The sequence below is a fragment of the Mya arenaria genome, chromosome 11 (assembly GCF_026914265.1).
Source record: "Mya arenaria isolate MELC-2E11 chromosome 11, ASM2691426v1".
In the NCBI taxonomy this organism is placed as follows: Eukaryota; Metazoa; Mollusca; class Bivalvia; order Myida; family Myidae; genus Mya; species Mya arenaria.
This window is the reverse complement of record NC_069132.1, coordinates 70,386,715-70,405,120: the sequence shown is the minus strand read 5'-3', so window position 1 is coordinate 70,405,120 and position 18,406 is coordinate 70,386,715. Positions and strand designations below refer to the sequence as shown.

Here is an 18,406-nt window from a genome sequence, read left to right as displayed (position 1 = left end):
CTTGCATACGAAGGTGGAATGAAACGGATCATATTTCTGACAGCCGCCTCTTTAATTTTATTTTTCTCATAAAGCACATGGAATATAAAAATTTTAAGCTGCTTCTGCTTTTATCCATAAAAGACATTAATTATTCTTAATTTTAGTTGGTAAAATTATTGCTTCTTAAAAAAAAAAAAATAGCATAAACTAGCCACACTACCAATATACTACAAAGTCCAATACCCTTGCCAATAAAAACTAATCAGGAGTTACATAGGGTTTTAGAATTTAACATTTTGCATTAAGCAAATTGTTAAATTGTTCAAATTATGCCACCTGGGTGACATTTGGCACTGCACTAGGAAAAGAGTTCAATTATCTTTATTGAAATTGATATGTAAAATCATTGTAACGTTGATGAGTGATATATGGCCACCCTGGCTCTCTTAACAAGATATTTAGCTTGTACGTTTAAAATAGTCGAGTTATTGTATTAAGACTTTTAACCATATCTCATAGCTCAAAATAAAGTTTTAACATTTTTAAATGAATCTTGGTACACATGTTCCTAGGTGTAATGCACAGGTCTTTCTCTATGCAGTCACATAACTCTGGCTTTACCTTTTTCTTAGTTATGCCCCTTTTTTGACTTGTCTGATATTGGATGCTCTTAATTGTTAGTATTGGATCTTGTGATCTTATAAAATTTATTTTTTTTTTCTAATATTCTTACATTCATGATGCTATATATTGCCTATTCATGCATATTTTTGAAAAATACAATTGCAGACAAAGTCAGCCAGCAGGAGTATTCTGAGCAGTCCTCTGCCTCCAAGTAGGCCCCAGTACAGTTCTCCTCCAAGTAGGCCCCAATACAGTTCTCCTCCAAGTAGGCCCCAATACAGTTCGCCTCCAAGTACGCCTCAGAACAGATCGCCTCTTGGATCACTTGATGAAATGGAGTGGACTCAAATACCCTGCCACACCAGTCTTCCCCAAATGCCTAACTCTGATCCAACAACATCCAGTCCAAAACCTGTTAACCAGGAATGGAGTTCACCAGTAACCGTAAGTATAAACTGACACAAGATGATGTCATGATACAAGGCTTATAACTATACCGCAAGATAATCTCAACATTATGGAAAAATGTTCATGTTGAACTTACGCGTAAATCATGGCTTTATGGACTGACACTTAACAACATTTTCGTCTGTTTCTGTACGCTATTTATAGTTTGAAATGTCCAATCTGTAGTCCCTCGTAATGTTATGTACACAATGATTTGTTTAAATTACAAAGGTGGGACACCTCTATAAGAATTCAACAGTTTACCAGACCGATACTAAGCAGTCAACTTTGTATTTTTAGCTCGTCTGTATTCACAGAAAAAAAGTTGAGTTATTGTGATCGCCTTGGCGTTGGCGGCGGCGGCCCAAAACTAACCTTACCTCATAACTACAAAAAACGTTCAATATTTTCAAATGAAACTTGGTACATAGGTTCCTGTAAATAAAATATGTGTCTATACATAGTCACATAACTCTAGCTTTAATATTTACTGAGTTATGCCCCTTTTCGGACTTAAAAAAACAGACAAGCATTGGCACCCACTCTGTGGTGCTCTTGTTAGCTCTACTGGCCAAAGGCCAGAGAGTAGTTTATCTCAACTACAATAGACAATGTCATTATGATTGATTTAAAGGCAGATGGTTGCTTCGTTATTGTAGGAAACTGTAATGCAGGAGCTTTCTGCACTACTTTCAGCCTGTATTAAGTGGCCTACTGTCTTAAACAAGCAGCATTTCAGAGTATTTTTTTAACTACTGTTCTGTTAGCAGAATATACCTATTTAATCTAACACCAAATTGTTTGATGGCATTTGTTCAAATTGTAATGATATAGGGCTGATTGCTATCTACCAAAACTAGGTCACTATGACCTTAAGGCATGACCTGTGACCCATATAATAGAATACAAAAATTCTGGCCATATTTTCTTAACAATTTATCAAGAGACATTAACTCCATTTCCTGCAATATTTTCATTGGTGCATAGTTACAGAGATGCTAACATCTCTGTTGAGGAAATGGTTAATGAATAGAAGAATTTGCTTATGAAATAAGGAAAAAATACTTGCTTTTATTAATTGTTTTATTTTATTATGGTATTTTTGTCTGTTGCATGGCAGCCCTTACATATGTTAACATGCAATTGGTCTGCTTTTTCAATTCAAATTTAGGGATGTGTAAGCATTGTCTTATAAATGACTCTTAAAAGTACATTTAGATAATTAATTGAAAAGGATTTTCATGTCATTTCAGAGATCAGGTGAACGTAAGGAGGAACTGGTGCCGGGCAGAGAGGTCTTCCTTACCCGTTCCCAGAAGGCGAGCCTCTCAATTGGGGGCTTTACTGAATCCCGCAAGGTGGTCATACGCATCTTAGACATGCTGTTTGACCAGAGAACCCTTGCGGGCATGTCGGCAGTCGGGGCTAGAAAGGCCTACAACAACAAATCTGGGCATGCTACAGCAGCTGTGCCGGCTGAAGTCCGCAATGCTATTCAAGGTACATATTGTATAAAGTAGTTAGAAAGATAAGGCAAATAGAATTTATTTGTTTGCCATGTCTATTTAACCCTTTCTTCTACAAGATATTTTAAGATTTGCCCATTAAAGCTGAAAAGAAATATAAAACACTGAATGCATTGGTCAAATCAAAATGCTATTTTAAATTATTATTTTTTTATAATTCAGCAGTTTCAACTAGCACCATTGTATGTAATAGAGCATTTATTTGGTATGAGGAAATCTTTATTTGCCAACCCTTTGTTTAAATACCCAACCATTACAGTGAAATTAAAAGGTGCTCCTGTGAAGAAAAAGGTTAATAAATTTGGCTGAGGTCAACATAAGATTTTTAAAGTTGAATGAATTTTGTTATACTATAGAACAGTGGAAATGGCCCCTTGTTCTCTGTAGATAGCACGTCTGTCGGTACTTGTTTGCGTCAGGCACTGTAACTCTAAAAACGTGGGAACTACACACTTGAAACTTCAAGTTCATGAATATCATTCAGGTTGTGAACTTGTGCATCTGAGTATTTTCATCTGTCAAAAAATAATATTTACAGTTATGGGCCTTGATTTTGTGGTAAAAAAGACATTTTCGACAAAACGCTAGTGGGTGCATCTGTGTCCCATTGATACACAATTCCTAGTTTGGTTTCATTTGAGCCAATAATTTGTTACACAGGTTGCATAGAAGCTTGCATAGTTTTAATAACTTCCGTCATGTAAAAAACTGGACACATTTTCTAGTTTTGTTTAGATCTTTTCACAATGGCAGTTTACGTAGGAATCTAAGAAGCTTTTACAACAGACAGGAATGACTTTGAATTGCATTGAAATCATTGTGAAGAATGGAGCATTGTGAGCAAATGCTCCATTTCTTACACTTTTTTCAATTGTCACTTCCAACACATGTGTTGAAAAGAGTATGTAAGAAGAAAAGGGTTAAACGGAATATAACTGGAGATGAATTATTATTAGTTGGATTTTACTTTTCAGAATTTGTCAACTCTGTCTGCACACCAGAGGAAGCGGCACGCTGCAGAAAAGAACTCAATGCTACCATAAATAGCAAATGTGGAACTGCTAGGCGCTATTTGTCAGCATAAAATTAATTTTCAAATTATTTCATTTATTAAAGTGACACTCTTATTCAAAATCAATACATAATCATGTATAACAAATATAAATTTTGACTGATAAACCTTTAACTACTTAGTTACTTAATAATGCATTTATGGAAAATATTAATTACTGATAACAAGATTGTAATTGTGTATTTAATAGCAGAAAGCGCAAAAATATTAAATGATTGGTGAATGCTAAAAGATTTACTGTGGTCTTATATAGTCTCATATGGTAGAAATACCGTGTTTTATGCTGATTTCTTTCAAATTAAACTCTGTATCCTTCATAAGAACCATTGTTTTCGACATTTATTCATCTTTTTTTGAATATTAAAACAATTTTATTAATTGTGATGAATCTTGTTTGGGAGTAAGAGTGCATCTTTAAATTAAACTTTCACTATGGACTGACTGTAATACCCCTTAAAAAAAGGCTGGTCCCTCTATAGATATGTACATTAAGTAATCATGCTTGTAGTTGCTCATTGGGCCAAAGCATTTTAAAATCCATGAAGGGGTTAATTAGATATGGAGCTAATAGGATATTGGAGTCTTATCTATTTAACCTTGAATTGTGGTATTGACCTTTCACACATTTCCTTGAATCATACAAACTTATCAATATCTTCTTGTGATTGACATTTTTGCCTAAGCATTTCAACAGCAGTGATGGTGCTAAAGGGATATGGAGTAAACACGGAATTGGAGGTGGACATAGAACTTGGGGAAAACACATTTGAGTGAATCAAGACATTTGCGACACATGCCTGAATGCTGTGCTTTGCATGTGTTATTGTGATAGTTTGTGATGAAGAATTCCAAATCCTGCAAGTGGTTAAGATATGTGGCAGATACAGATTTCGATGCTTACAAATTCATTTGTGACTTTTGATACCATGAATATAACTATGTCTGAATCAAGAGCTGCATAGTGTAGGAAATGAGGCGTCTTAATGGAAATGAACTGGCTTGCACCATTGACCTTAGTGATTGTCATCATTAATGACCATTGTGCCTCAAAATGTGCTGTGTGTTTTGGTGAACATTTGAGATGATTTAAAAAAAATATCTAAGCATTAATTGTTAGAATTATAGAGATAAAACTACATAATATGATCAGTTGAATTATTTATAATACAGGTATTTGATTAGGATGTTAAAATCAGGACCCATCTTCAGTTGCACATTACATGATTACCTGAGCTTGCTTAATTGCTCGCAAAAATGCTCGTAACGTGCTTACACAAGCTCGTAAAATTGCCCGGTACGAGCTTGCAAAATTGCTCGTTACGAGCTCGCGAAGTGAATTGTTACATGCTTATCAAGCTTGTAATATTGCTCATACAAGCTCGTAAAGCTGCCCGTGACGAGCTTGCACGATCTTGTTTATAAGCTTGTACTATCTTAATTTTGAGCGTGTACCAGCTTAAACGAACACGTACAAGCTCGTATTTGTTTCAATTACAGCCCCGTACTAGCTTAAAGCTCGGGCGCGCTTGCTCGCGAACTAGATTGGAAAGTTGATCGTACGATCCCTTGACAAGCTTGTCTTCTAGCTAGCGATTTTCATAAGGGATATTTAACACCTAATGAAGATTATTTTCCTTTCATAAAAAGGCATGAGGTTTTTCTATGTAAATTGAAACATTAATCAATCATTCATGATAAATATTATGTTATAATTAATGATAAATAAACACAAACATATTGACAAATATTTTGTAAACGTGACATAACTTAATTAACAAAATATAAACAAAACCTAAAACGTGCATTTTTGAACATTAACCTATACCTACCCTTTACCTTCATGATTATTGGATTGAATTTCCCCCAAGTGTGTTTTTTTAAGGTAAACCATCCATCATTAGGATGCAAAGATGAGTTAGCGCATTTAGATACAATATATTGACATTTAGATTATTTATATGTTAAATTTACATTGATTTAATATAATATAATTTTTTGCATAGATTTTTGTATAACATCATTTAAATAATGATGTTGCTATTAATTGCACCAGTCAATTTTAACCAAGGTCCCTATTATAAGCCCTGGGAATAGCGGGGACTTTTACTTTCAGTCCAGCCAAACCCAGATAAAAAACCCACCCTGCAGGGACAAACTGCTAGTAAAATCCACACCAAATACCTCCGCACGCCGGGGACATCCTAGGTAAGGCCCATTTCCAGCTATTTTCAGTGCGAAAACAAAACCACCGCTTTCCCTGGTATACCCCTAGACCTGGGGGGGACCTTGGTTACAATTGACTGGTGCACTATGATATGATAATCTAAGGGAGATTCTATTTATTTGTTTCTTTAAAATAACATAATGCCTATATGATACGAAGCTCTGGGTGAAAACATTACAAGTATTTGAAACAAAAAAATACATACTTCAAAGTAGCAATTGTTAGTATAAATATGACATTGTATTGCATGGATAACCTCCAATAATTTTAAAGAAGATCACAGACGTAATCTGATATGGTTTTGATATTATTATAAACATGTATTAAACTGCTTTTAATATGGACAAGTACGTGACAAGAACATTATTATTGCCACATCATGATATTGAAAGCTTTAAATAGTTTGAGTTTCATAATGTAAGAGGGTGGTATTGCATAATAGATAAGAAAAATAGATACGGTAAAAAATTAGAACATAAACTTAACGATCTGGTATTCCATATATGCAACTTACTAGATTGAACTTTAATTTAAGATAAGAAACTAAGTGTTTTGATTGGCCTGTATATTTAGCTGACCAATCCTGTGAAAGGAACCCTTGAGGCAAGGAAAAGGGTAAGATCAATATTGAATACTGGCCCTCAGATGTTCAACCTATCAGGTATGCATGCAGGATTCATATAGTATGGAGCAAAACAGGGTTCATTGCCCCTCCCCCCAGGGCAGGAACAGAAGCCGACCAGCACCCCCCACACATGACGGGCCTCATCACAGTGCCAATTTATTGAAAGTTTTGAGGGGTTGGGCAGAAATAGGGTACGAGAGCAATCACAATTCAAGCATTAAGCATGAAATGAACGCATGACTTAATAATGAAATCATAATCACAATGGCACAATTTTGAAATACACATATTTTAGTCAGGTGCAAAATCTTAATTTATTGTTCACGGTTAGTGGTCTTTACTGCTATAAATAACATAAATATCTTTAACAAAAAGGGTACTCTGTATATATGAAAATAATTTATTTGCAAATATGAAGCACAAAATTAAGTGTAGAGTTGGCTTGAATTTACATTATTTATAAAAGGAAAGCTATTTACTCAAGATCGTTCTTATCCAAAGTTTTATTATTGGAAATATAGGCTTATTGCCTAGGCCTAAAAAAATGTTTGGTTAGGGTTACATCCTTTTCAAAAATAGGTAGGGTAGGTAGGCTTTTTTTTTTTCTTTCTTTTTTTTATTAGGATTTATATAAGAATGTCATTTTCATCATTGAATAATGGTGTAAAAGTTATCTTCTGTATAAGCATTTAAGGTTTTAAACTACGTATTGAAAAGCAATAAAATATGTACAATATGATAATAAAATGAAAGCCTTTATCTGTAATTATTCAACATTCTAATGAATTGTGTGATGTAAAGATTTGGGGATTATTGAATTTGGAAATCATTTTTCATCACATTCAGATAATTAACTGTCATGATTTATTGCAATTGATATCCAAACTTACACAGAATGATATTTTCAGCTATTTAAGATCCTTTGAAAGGGAAAAGAAATTTATATTTAATAATTTCCTCATTTGCTTGAGACAGGAAAACATGATCTATAACTGTAAAATATCCCAATGTATTATGTAAAGGGGTTATTTTTCTCAAAATGGTATATTTCGCGACGCAAATTTTCCTAATATTTCTAAGGTCTTTTTCCCAGATATGGGCAAAAAAGGCCTGCCCTAGCCAAACCAATTTATTGGGCCCTATAACAAACCTTGAATAAAGACCTGTAGAGGTATACATTGAATTTTCTTAAGCATCCCAAGCTTACTGTAAATCTTCAGAACATCATCGAAATAAAGTATTACACACTTGAGACACTTGACTTTGTACTTTGAACTGAGAATAGCTGATAAGTTTTTTGTACTTAATGGTTTCGGCCTACTGATACAAATTCAGCAACTTTTTGAAAACCCTGTGAGGCCACAAAATTATAATAAACAAATCCATCATCAAATTATTACAAGCCTGAATATAGCCCAAGCTTGTAAAAAAGCCATTGTTTTGTATTCAGTCAACGCATGAGGCTTTGCTTTAAATCATATATTTTAAGGATTTTTGTAACCCAGTAATCTTGATAACTTCAAAATAAATCTGTGATAATTTCTGTTCAATGAGAGGATTTCTGTATTGAAGTACACAATGTACAGATACAAATGTAAATTTGAAATGTGACAGTTTAGAAAATAATAGAATGATGAAACTTTTTTCTATAAATATTCTAGCATGTCAATAAGTTTTAATAGCATATTTGAACTTTGTCGACTGATCACCCTCCGAGGGCCTTAAATTCAAACCCTGAAGAACGCGGACAGTCGATAAATTCATTGTGTTGGCCGCGACAGACAAAATCCACGAAGGGAAATGGAAAGTTGGTTTTACTCGTTGAGTGTTCTGTACGAAGGTGTTGTTGTTGTTTTTTGTCTACAAACAAACTCCGATAATGAAACGTTATAACTAATAGAATGGCGGTAATAAACCATTATAATACACAATCTATATAAATGTCTATATCCACGAAGGGAAATGGAAAGTGGGTCTTACTCCTTAAAAGTAGTCTGCGCATTGAAAGTATTGTTTTCTTTTTTGTCTACAAATAAACTCCCATAATGAAACATTTACAAATAGAATGGCAGTGATTAATTAACCATTATATAACTACTGTGCTGATAATTAAGAAAGCTTTCCCCTTATACTGGGTGCTGTTATTGAACAGAGTCGTTGACAACGTGGTACAAAATTGCATGATCACCCCAACCAATACTTTTGATTCAATAATTCAAATTATACTTTTCCGCTAAAGGGCTCATGTATAATCTAAATATAAGTCAGGTGTTGCGGGTACCATAACTATAACAATTATAATCTATATAAATGTCTACTACAAACAGTTGAATATTTGCATTAATTACCAGTATCCATTTCTTTAACAATTCCACTCTTACTAAAGAAGTTATAATAATAAATTATGCATGTGGAGCTTTCTAAGTGTTTATGTTTATTTGCAGTTTCTAAAACCAAATATTGATTTTTTTGCAGCGTTTTTCACAGTCTTGTTTGCAATATATATATATATCGACTATTGTCAATGAGCAATGGTTGATTTTTATTTCTCAAAGGCTCAGAATATACATCATTAATTATACATGTAACTGTTCTAAGCAGTAGACACGTATTGACAAATGAATGTACAAGTTCGTAAACCAATAATTACAAAGCTGACTTGGATCACGTCTGCCAAAGTTAATGAATGAGTGCAACCATGTTACGTCGTAAGTAATTATCCACGTCAATGCTATAATTAGTAAATTGATAAACAACAAATTGTTTTTTGCTTGACATGGTTAGCTGACATAGGACATTTGATTTTGCAAAATCATTACAACGCACATCATGAGTCTAACAGTTAAAGGGACTCGTTCATGTTTTATATAGTCAGATATCATTTTTTATATTATGAGTAAAAAATGGAAAACAATGATTTTTTAAAACATTAAAAAACGATAAAACATTATCAAAAGTTTAAATTACAGCTTCACAGTCAGTGCACAGTATTGTTAATAATTATTTAAACTGTGACAGAAATTTTTTGTTTAAATTAATTTTGTTAAGGGTTAATCTTCATAATTATATTTTTAAATCAGTATCTCTCAGGTGTTTGCTAAAAAAATGTACGCAATATAACTCAATTTCGAGAAAGGTGAAAAAAATGTTGCCAACATATAAGCGAGCAAGTCCCTTTAAAGTGAACCTGAATTTACGCTTTGTTCAGGAACCTGCTAGTTCTATCCAGTTATTATGATTGTTTTTAGCTTTGATGACTAATAAATGTTTAACAAATTGGGACTGAATTTGATGTCATGGAATATGTTTATTTTTGTACTTACATGACAAGATTTACTCTTGAGGGCAAATTCCCCCCCCCCAGTTGGCAAATTTACTTCAGAAGCATATAATATATGTTAATATGTACATATAAACGCTATATCAAGTCTTTCCTATGTTGCAATTGTATGACAAGAAATACATGCTTTGGTAAATTATACCCTTCGGGAGAAACAAGCCAAAAGTCTGGGGGTTGGGAAAATTTGCCCCCATGGGTATTTCTTGTCATATAATTGTAACATAAGACTACATTTGTAAAACAATTGGTGGACCTCAGTTTAATTAACTTTAATTAAATCACAATTGAATATTATACTGACATCATGTGCATATAATTATTTATATTTAATCGTTTAAAAACAAGCCAATCAGAGCCAACCATGCACTCCATTCTGGTTATTTGCTACATGATTGTATCAAATAATTTAATAGGCTTAGTGATCTTTAAGGATACTTGTTAGTCATAACATTGCTAGGTTCAAATTCATGTATAACAAATTAATCAAACTTATTCATATGGTCACTGTTGCTCTATAGGAATAATTTAGTTTAATTTATAATACATGAACAATAACCTACATGTATCGAATCATTTCACTTAATAAATCTCAAGTGTAAATCAATTAATGTCAATACTAACATCAGCTTCTTTTCCTACGGCATAACTATAAAGATCCTCATGAAACTTTAACTGCCAATGATTTTAACATAGTGTTAACTGGCCACATTTATATTTGAATCATTGTTAAAAGATCAGTGTGTGTGCTTTTTTTAGAATTTTGGGAATGGGGCCAGGGCAATTCTGATTGGGATCGATGCCTCATTTTGACTTGCATGGCAATTAACAAGAATGATTTAAAACTGCACTCCTACAGAGTTTTACAACTTTTTTTTATTTTTTGTCTTGGAATGAGCCAATTGTTTGCGTAAATATCTATTATCATGTGATGCTGCTGGCAAAAGATCAGATTCCAGACTTTTATATTACCTTTCTATAATTAATGTTTAATGATAGTGTTTTAGCCAGGAATTAAAAAGGGCAGGGTGGGCCAAAAAAAGGGCAGGGTGGTCCAAAATAGGGGCATGGTGCTTTCTTAAATGGGAAAACAGTGCGCACAATATTAGCTTTGTATTGTTGTAAAACAACCATGTACCTTATCAAAGTACATGCATGCTCATGCACACATTGCAGTACTTAATATCTCTACAGAATTCTTCTTTCGTGTTCATTTTCACTTCAGACACTTTCTTTACCATCTCGGGTTGTTGTCACCAATCGTTAAATTAATGGCTGAAAGGGTTACTAATACTTTAAGAAAAATGATAAACCATCAATTTTAAACATAAACATGAAAACCTGCGATCTGATTTTTTAGTCAGCAGTCTTATTTAACTGGTTTCCATGCAATTTTTAAAAAAATGGCTCGTTCCAAGACAACAACAAAAGTTGTCGAAACATTCAATTTCATGAGAGTGGCAGATTTAAAAAATTATAAAACAGGAAAACTGAAAAAATGTGATAATGGTTTAAGAATGCAAAATCACCTCCATTATACATAACCAATTTCAGTCCATTTGGTCCCTTTTTAATTGACAAAGACATTCAAAATTGGTAATTTGATTATAACATTTAAGAAAAAGTGTTTTTAGCATTTGAGATGGGGTTGAAATTTTCAGGACAAAAACAACAACACTGCATTATTTTTTTAAGAGTGTGGACAGTAGCATGATAAAAATAATATATTAGTTTTGAGAATGGGTACTTAGGCCTAAAAAAAAAATTATTGGTTAGGGTTACATCCTTTTCAAAAATAGGTAGGGTAGGTAGGCTTTTTTTTATTTTTTTTTATTAGGCTTTATATAAGAATATCATTTTCATCATTGGATTGGTGTTAAAGTTATAAAGTTATCTTCTGTATAAGCATTTAAGGTTTAAACTGCATATTGAAAAGCAACTAATTTTTTTTTTAGTTTTTCTTTTTTTTTTCAAACGGACTATAAAAACGGTAGGGTCGGCGCCTATTCCGTAGGTAGGGTCGGGTAACCCGAACCGAATGTATTTTTTTAGGCCTTACAAGTAGTATAAACTGTAAATGCAGTGGGTTATTTCCATTTTTTGTGAATGGGGCCTTTAGACTTGTAAAAATAGAGATAAAATGCCTAATATAGTGAATTAACCATACAATGCAGTACTGAGTTTATTTCAAACAAAAAAGCAAAGCCTCATCTGATTTAATTTTTGGGGAATTGTGACATTTGAGTTGAATTTTGGGGAAAAACATGAACTTTTAGGAATTGCGAATTTCAACCCATTATTCAGTTGAAAACACCACAGTATCCTCTAGTAATGCTAGCACAGGGCTTCATTATGGAAGGGACAGTCAGTTTCCTGATGTCGACCTTTTTTATGCCAGATAAAAAAAAAATCACCAGAAATGTATGCACATTATCACTAGGTAAGGCAAACCATAAAGATAGGTGCATGATTTTTTTTTGAGATTTGTATTTATAGAAGGGAGACATACACTGTACAGCATAGTTGACGCACCAATATCACAAAAATTCTTGTCATATCTCAAATTCAAGCTCAACTCATTTTTCCACATTTATATACAGTATAAATTTGCTACTGTTTTACTCATTTTAAAAACACAATCTCTTGTGGATTCATGTTTTTCTTTTTCAGTAACATCATTGCTCAATATTCGTAAGAATATTACTGTTATTTCTAAAGCACTATTTGACCAAATATTGTTTTCAACATAATCTATAAGATAATGAGCTTTAAGAATGAGTAAACGAAATCATATAAACTTTTGAATCATGCTATGCGGCTATGTGGTTAAATGAGTTGAGATTGAGAAATGACTCAATAACTTTTGTGATATAGGGGCCAGGTGTCTGCAAAACCGGGCCATAGTTTGTTCAGGTGAAAATGCCTTAAATTGATAAACAAAGCATAGAGGTGTTTTTGCAATAAAGCTTAATAACATTAAAAAAAATGTCTGATTACCTCTCCCCCGTTATGGTTCCAATATGGTTCATAGACCTCCAAGATGACTCTGCTGTAACTGGTGTTAACACTGTTAGGATTGTCATCCCGAACCTTAAATTCTTCAATCCTTATTTTATGGTCTGCTCCGCTCTGAATCTGTTCATAATCACTTATGTGAGTTGAATAATAAATGTAAAATAACCCATTATTGATATAGTTTGGATGAAATGCCATTCCAAGCATTCCTCTTTCATCGCCCTTAGAGCTTGTTGTTTTGATATCGTATGTTAAATCTAAGAATGGTTCCTCCAATACACGACCATCTGGGTACATTATATGCACCAGCCCTATCTGTTCCCCAACAAACATTCTTTTAGAACTGTCATTTGCATGCTTCAGAAAAATAGGATTTCTATAAAAAACTGTACTCATAGGCTCTAAACATAAACAACCTTCTTGTGTTACTTTTTCAATCGTAATGTTCCCATTAAGTATTGGGTTTGTTAGTAGCTCCGGAAAGCAATAGTCATTATCGATCAACTTGGTGCCATTTGTACAAAATTCCATCTGACTTGATAAAGCTTCGGTTAATCTCAAAGCTTCTTCCATATAGCCGCTACCAGCCTCATCCATGTAATATTTCACAAAATCTTTGCATTTTTGATAGAAAGTGCTGCAGTAGTTTTTACATAGACCAGGAAAGGCTCTCGGTTTAACGACAATATCTTTGGTGGTTTGTTCGGCATCAAAAATATGAGCAGCATAAGGAGAGCATTCTTGACAGACGAAAGTTTTGGCATACTCTGAGCAATCAGTCCAAATCTGCTGGTTTTCCGGAGGAATAAGTTGTTGTATTCTATCATATCTTTCTTTCAGTTGCACATCGTCTTGACTAGTACAGCATCCATAGTCCTGATACTGCGAGCAAAATGTTAAACCTGTCCCTTTAAAAGGTGGTCTAGAATCCAAACATTGAGGATGGCATTTTATCTTAACGACTATCAAAACCAAGAACAACAATCCAGAACACCAGATAACATTTAATTTTCTGCACGCGCGTCCCATGTTGACGGATTGCGTGTTATATAAACACTGACACACACAAACACCAGCTTTCTAAATTATAAGCCTACATCGCAAGACTTGACTTGCAGTGAACCGAATCGCCAGTAATTACTTCTACTTTACCTGGCTTGCTTTGATCCTTTGACAGCTGTCATGGTCGAATTGACATTTGGCGCAGTTTTAGCCGGTGCGCTGTAAAATGATAAATCACGAGAAGTGTTCATAAGGCTATAAACAACTAACATTCTAGTCTACGCTTTCTTCTCTACAAGGTAACGTAGTGGCCTGCCCCTGAATTGTGACTTTCAATGTGTTTTACATGTTCGAACATGAGTATGTTATTTTTATGTTTTAATATAAATGCTACTATATAAGGTAACACGATCCTATATATGGCTACACTTATATCGTTTTGGTTATTCCGCAGAAAGGTTTTAAAGAACACTTAATAGGGAGAACTTTATATAAATTTCAACATAACATAGCAATCCTCAGCACCCCACCGTATTCATAACATATAAGAATACGCTGGGGCGACAAGGATTGAAATAGCGAGATTAGCTAAATTTCGTTATATATCGTCAAATCGATCGGGGACAGAATTTCAAATATACACCATACAGGAATCCTAAATGCTTGTAGCAACCTTAATGCACATCTCCACATAAACTTTCTTCGTGATACTCCTATTTGTGACTGTGGACAAGGCACAGAAGATGCAGAACATTATTTCTTTAAATGTAGTAGATACGGCGAAGAACGCGTGTTATTTTTTCGAAATACTATAATATTTCACTCTTTAAGTACATCTAAATTATTATTTGGGATAGAAGATAACACAGTCGATGAAAATAGTGTGTTTTTTATTGAAGTTCTAAAGTACATAAAATTAACGAAACGTTTCTTTTGATATCACCCTCAATCACGATATAAACGGTCTGGTATGTTATTACATTCTATTTTCTTTTGGTAGCAACCAATTCTTTTCTTCTTTTTTTTAAAGTAATTAACGTTATCTCTTTTTTCTAGTTACGTTTAATTATAGATTTAAACGACATTGACGCTATATTGACGCCTGGGAAGGGCTGAAACTAATGTTGTAATGACTTGTAGCCCAACCCATTTGTTCTTTTTGTTTTATTTGATTGTAAATGTACATGTAAATTGTATGCAAAATAATTCTTTACAAAAGAGCAATAAAATATGATTAAACAAAATCGATACGTGTGAGGGAAATGCATCAAGAACATTGCCATCAACATTATACAAACAAACACGCTAAATAATGATTGTATATTTACAATAGTTCAAAATTAAGCATTGTTTAAAGGATAAAAGTATGCAAATAAAATGGTTATAGTTGATCAGGTGTATTACTTTATCATTACTGCAAAACATCTGATTATCAATATATATTCTGATAGAACATCCTCGTCTTAACTTACGGTAAGTAAATTGCAATCATGTTAATGATAAATTTAGATAAGTTTTTGGCAATAACGTACAAACAGTCCAACGTGATTGAAAGTAAGGCAGATGCGTTATTCAAGGTTCACAATAAGAATGGACACACAAGTAGGAAATTATATTCACTGTTATCAGAGTTCATATTACATTTTGTACGTACTCTATTTTTAATTATTCGTTTTTTAATAAGATAAACTGTTTCTTTGGGTTTAAAATTGTTTAAGAAATCAGCTCCATTGGAATTATTTCCAATATGTTTTTATGTCGGGATTTCTCTGTTATAGTAAATCACAGTGAAAGTGTCTACCAATTGAATGAACGTCCAAGCCCTGCTGCGGACTTGTTCTGATGTACTCGCAGCTAGTTGAATAATGGGAACAAATGGCTTTCCTGCCAGGCGCTCGGCATAAATGAATCGGATGTAAATATGTTCATTGTTCAAGGTGTCTCATACGTTCAGCGGACTGACACTTCTATGAGAGGGACGACGCTATAATAAAGAAGAACTGTACTATACTCACTTATAAATATGACAAATACAGGGTGATGAGTCACGTGACTTCATAGGAATTCTCCCATGGGTCACCACGGGTCACAACCGCTGTTAAAAAACAAGTATTTGACACTAATTTCTATAAAAAAAATAACAGAAAAGATATGAATATATTTCTAAGCCTATAAAAGACTATGCTAATTTTTACTTCTACAGGTGTGAAATATTTTAGATTTGCATGTATTTTGATGATGCAATCCTTTGCCACAATTTCAACTTCGACGGACTGTTGTAGAACGATGTAACGCTGTAATTTTGGACAAGGATTACTTCTCCGACCGTTATGCGAAACCATGTTATGACACAGACAATATTTATAATTATCATATTAACGTATATCTATCATGTGTTTCGGGTCCGGATAGAAAAATCGACACAGGTAAGCCGGTATCGAAGTTTGTCGAGTTATCGAAAACGCAGCGTGCCCGAGGATCAGGTTTTTCAATCCGGACAAGAACCATACAATTGTTTATTTTCGCACACCTAAAAGAATCCATTTGTGACTTTCTTTGTACATTTCACCAACGTACATGTCGTGCGACATTGTATAATGACGTCAAGACGCGTATCAACTTCAAATCAATGTTAACGCCAATACAATGTAGATCCTCTAAAAAATCGCGTTTTAATGAATATGCGTTTTCATTTTTGAATAAAGGGCGTATACAATCATATATTCCATTGCTCTTTATTGCCATTTTCATGTAAAATACAGTAAAGAAATAAGAAATTGTGCCTTGTTGCGCGTGACCCATCTGGCAACAGCACGCTCATGTATGTAAAATATACTTTGGCTAGTTGAACTGATTTATTATGACTTTTTATGAGCTCTTGCCATCAAGCCACTGCATGTGCTCCAATTGGCGTTTCTCACGCGCCGCCTTTGAACATCGTTACAACTCGGCCATCTCCGGCAAGCTTCGAGATAGACTCTTGAAATTCTGTTGGATAATGGCCGAGGTCTTTCGACTGGCTTTGACCAAAACGAAAATAAATGTTGTCTGCCGCAAGATTTTCATTTTTGCAATATATGACCATCAGTTTGACAGCCCGTCGTTAACAATTATTAATATTATTAATTTATTATACACCCTACCCCCTCCTCAATTTATTCAATAAGTATCTTTAAAAAAGATACTCGGCCGTGGTAAACCCGAGGAATAACACCCCATCCCCTCCTCAATTTATACAAGAAGTATCTTTAAAAAAGATACTCGGCCGTGGTAAACCAGAGGCATGCCACCATGACACGTGTCCGAATGGCTTGAGGTTGTTCGACATTAAATAAAGGTTGTTTTTGGTTTTATTGTTGTTGGGTAATCCCTGAGTCAGTGCAGCTTTTTGGTAGGAGTATCAGAACCATGCACAGTTTTAAATAGATTTGCACTGTTTGACTAACACGATTTATTTTCAATACAGAGATGTTTTCACCCCTAAGGCCACAACAAATTGATCATTTGTTCGTCGGATTTGCCGCACCTAAAATTCGAAAAACGAAAAAAAAAAAAAAAAAACTTTTTTTTTGCGCCCGCACTTACTATTTGGCCGCGCATATTATTTATTTTTTTACTTCTGAATTTCCTCTATTTTCTGAAGTTTTTTTACTTAAAATTTGAACCTGCAACGTCGACTTCGCCTTTTTTTGAAGGTATTTCCATGCTTTACATTCTCCGCGAGCAAACTTTCCTTGTATCAGGACAAAATCAGGTCCGGGTAACCGCAAAACAGCCGATATTTGTTGACAGTCTTTTTTGTCGGGAATATTTTGCAGGACGCACCGTTGTTATCTATTTCCGGTATTAATTTGCAGGGTACTTTCAGTTTTCGTTAATGTAAAATACACATTTTTAATTGAAAATCAGTGTCATAGTCAATGGATTATAGTCTTCAGTAAACAACAACAGTTTCACAGCGTCGAAGGCAATAATTATTTATGTGTGTTTTAAGTAATTCATTGCTTTGTACTCAAAATTTAGTGTTAAATAATAACTAAATCAGATTTTGAGTGCAAAACTTATATTAAAATACACGGACACTCGACTTACAACAAATGAACATGCTTTCGTGAGTTATTTTTTAAATTCTAAAATGCATTTCTCAGTTTTATACTCGTAATTGATAAAAATAGAAGGACTTGTAAATGTTTGAGAAACAGTCTGTATTTATCGGTTATGCACCATTCAATTGTAACCATGCCCCCACCCAGGACCGGGGGTATACCGGAGATAGCCGGTGAAATGGGCCGTGTTTTGACCTTCCAGGTGGCCCCGCAGTACCGTTGGTTTTATCCGGGGTTGGCTGGACCGAAAGTCAAAGTCCCCGCTATTCCCCGGACCTTGGGGGTCGTGGTTACAATTGACTAGTGCATTACACATACATGTACAGTATAAAAATAACATCAGTAAAATCAGAAAATAAAACCTTTTATAAGTAAAATGACTGTTTTAATTTTGTCAATTCTTTGTTCTTATCCACTTGTTTTCTTTGATCGATTTGTAGTAAAGT

At 34.0% G+C, this 18,406-nt stretch overlaps 1 protein-coding gene across 1 annotated transcript in view; it reads right to left on the bottom strand.

The window, feature by feature from the left end:
• LOC128208743 (HHIP-like protein 1) overlaps nucleotides 1-14,048 on the bottom strand; it is a gene marked incomplete at its 3' end in the record, with an annotated part of 37,794 nt that extends 23,746 nt beyond the window's left edge. Inside the window, exon 1 of the mRNA XM_052912289.1 lies at nucleotides 12,835-14,048. Within this exon, the coding sequence (XP_052768249.1) occupies nucleotides 12,835-13,881 (1,047 nt within the window). The remainder of the gene's footprint in view (nucleotides 1-12,834) is intronic.
• Between the last annotated feature and the right edge of the window lie 4,358 nt (nucleotides 14,049-18,406).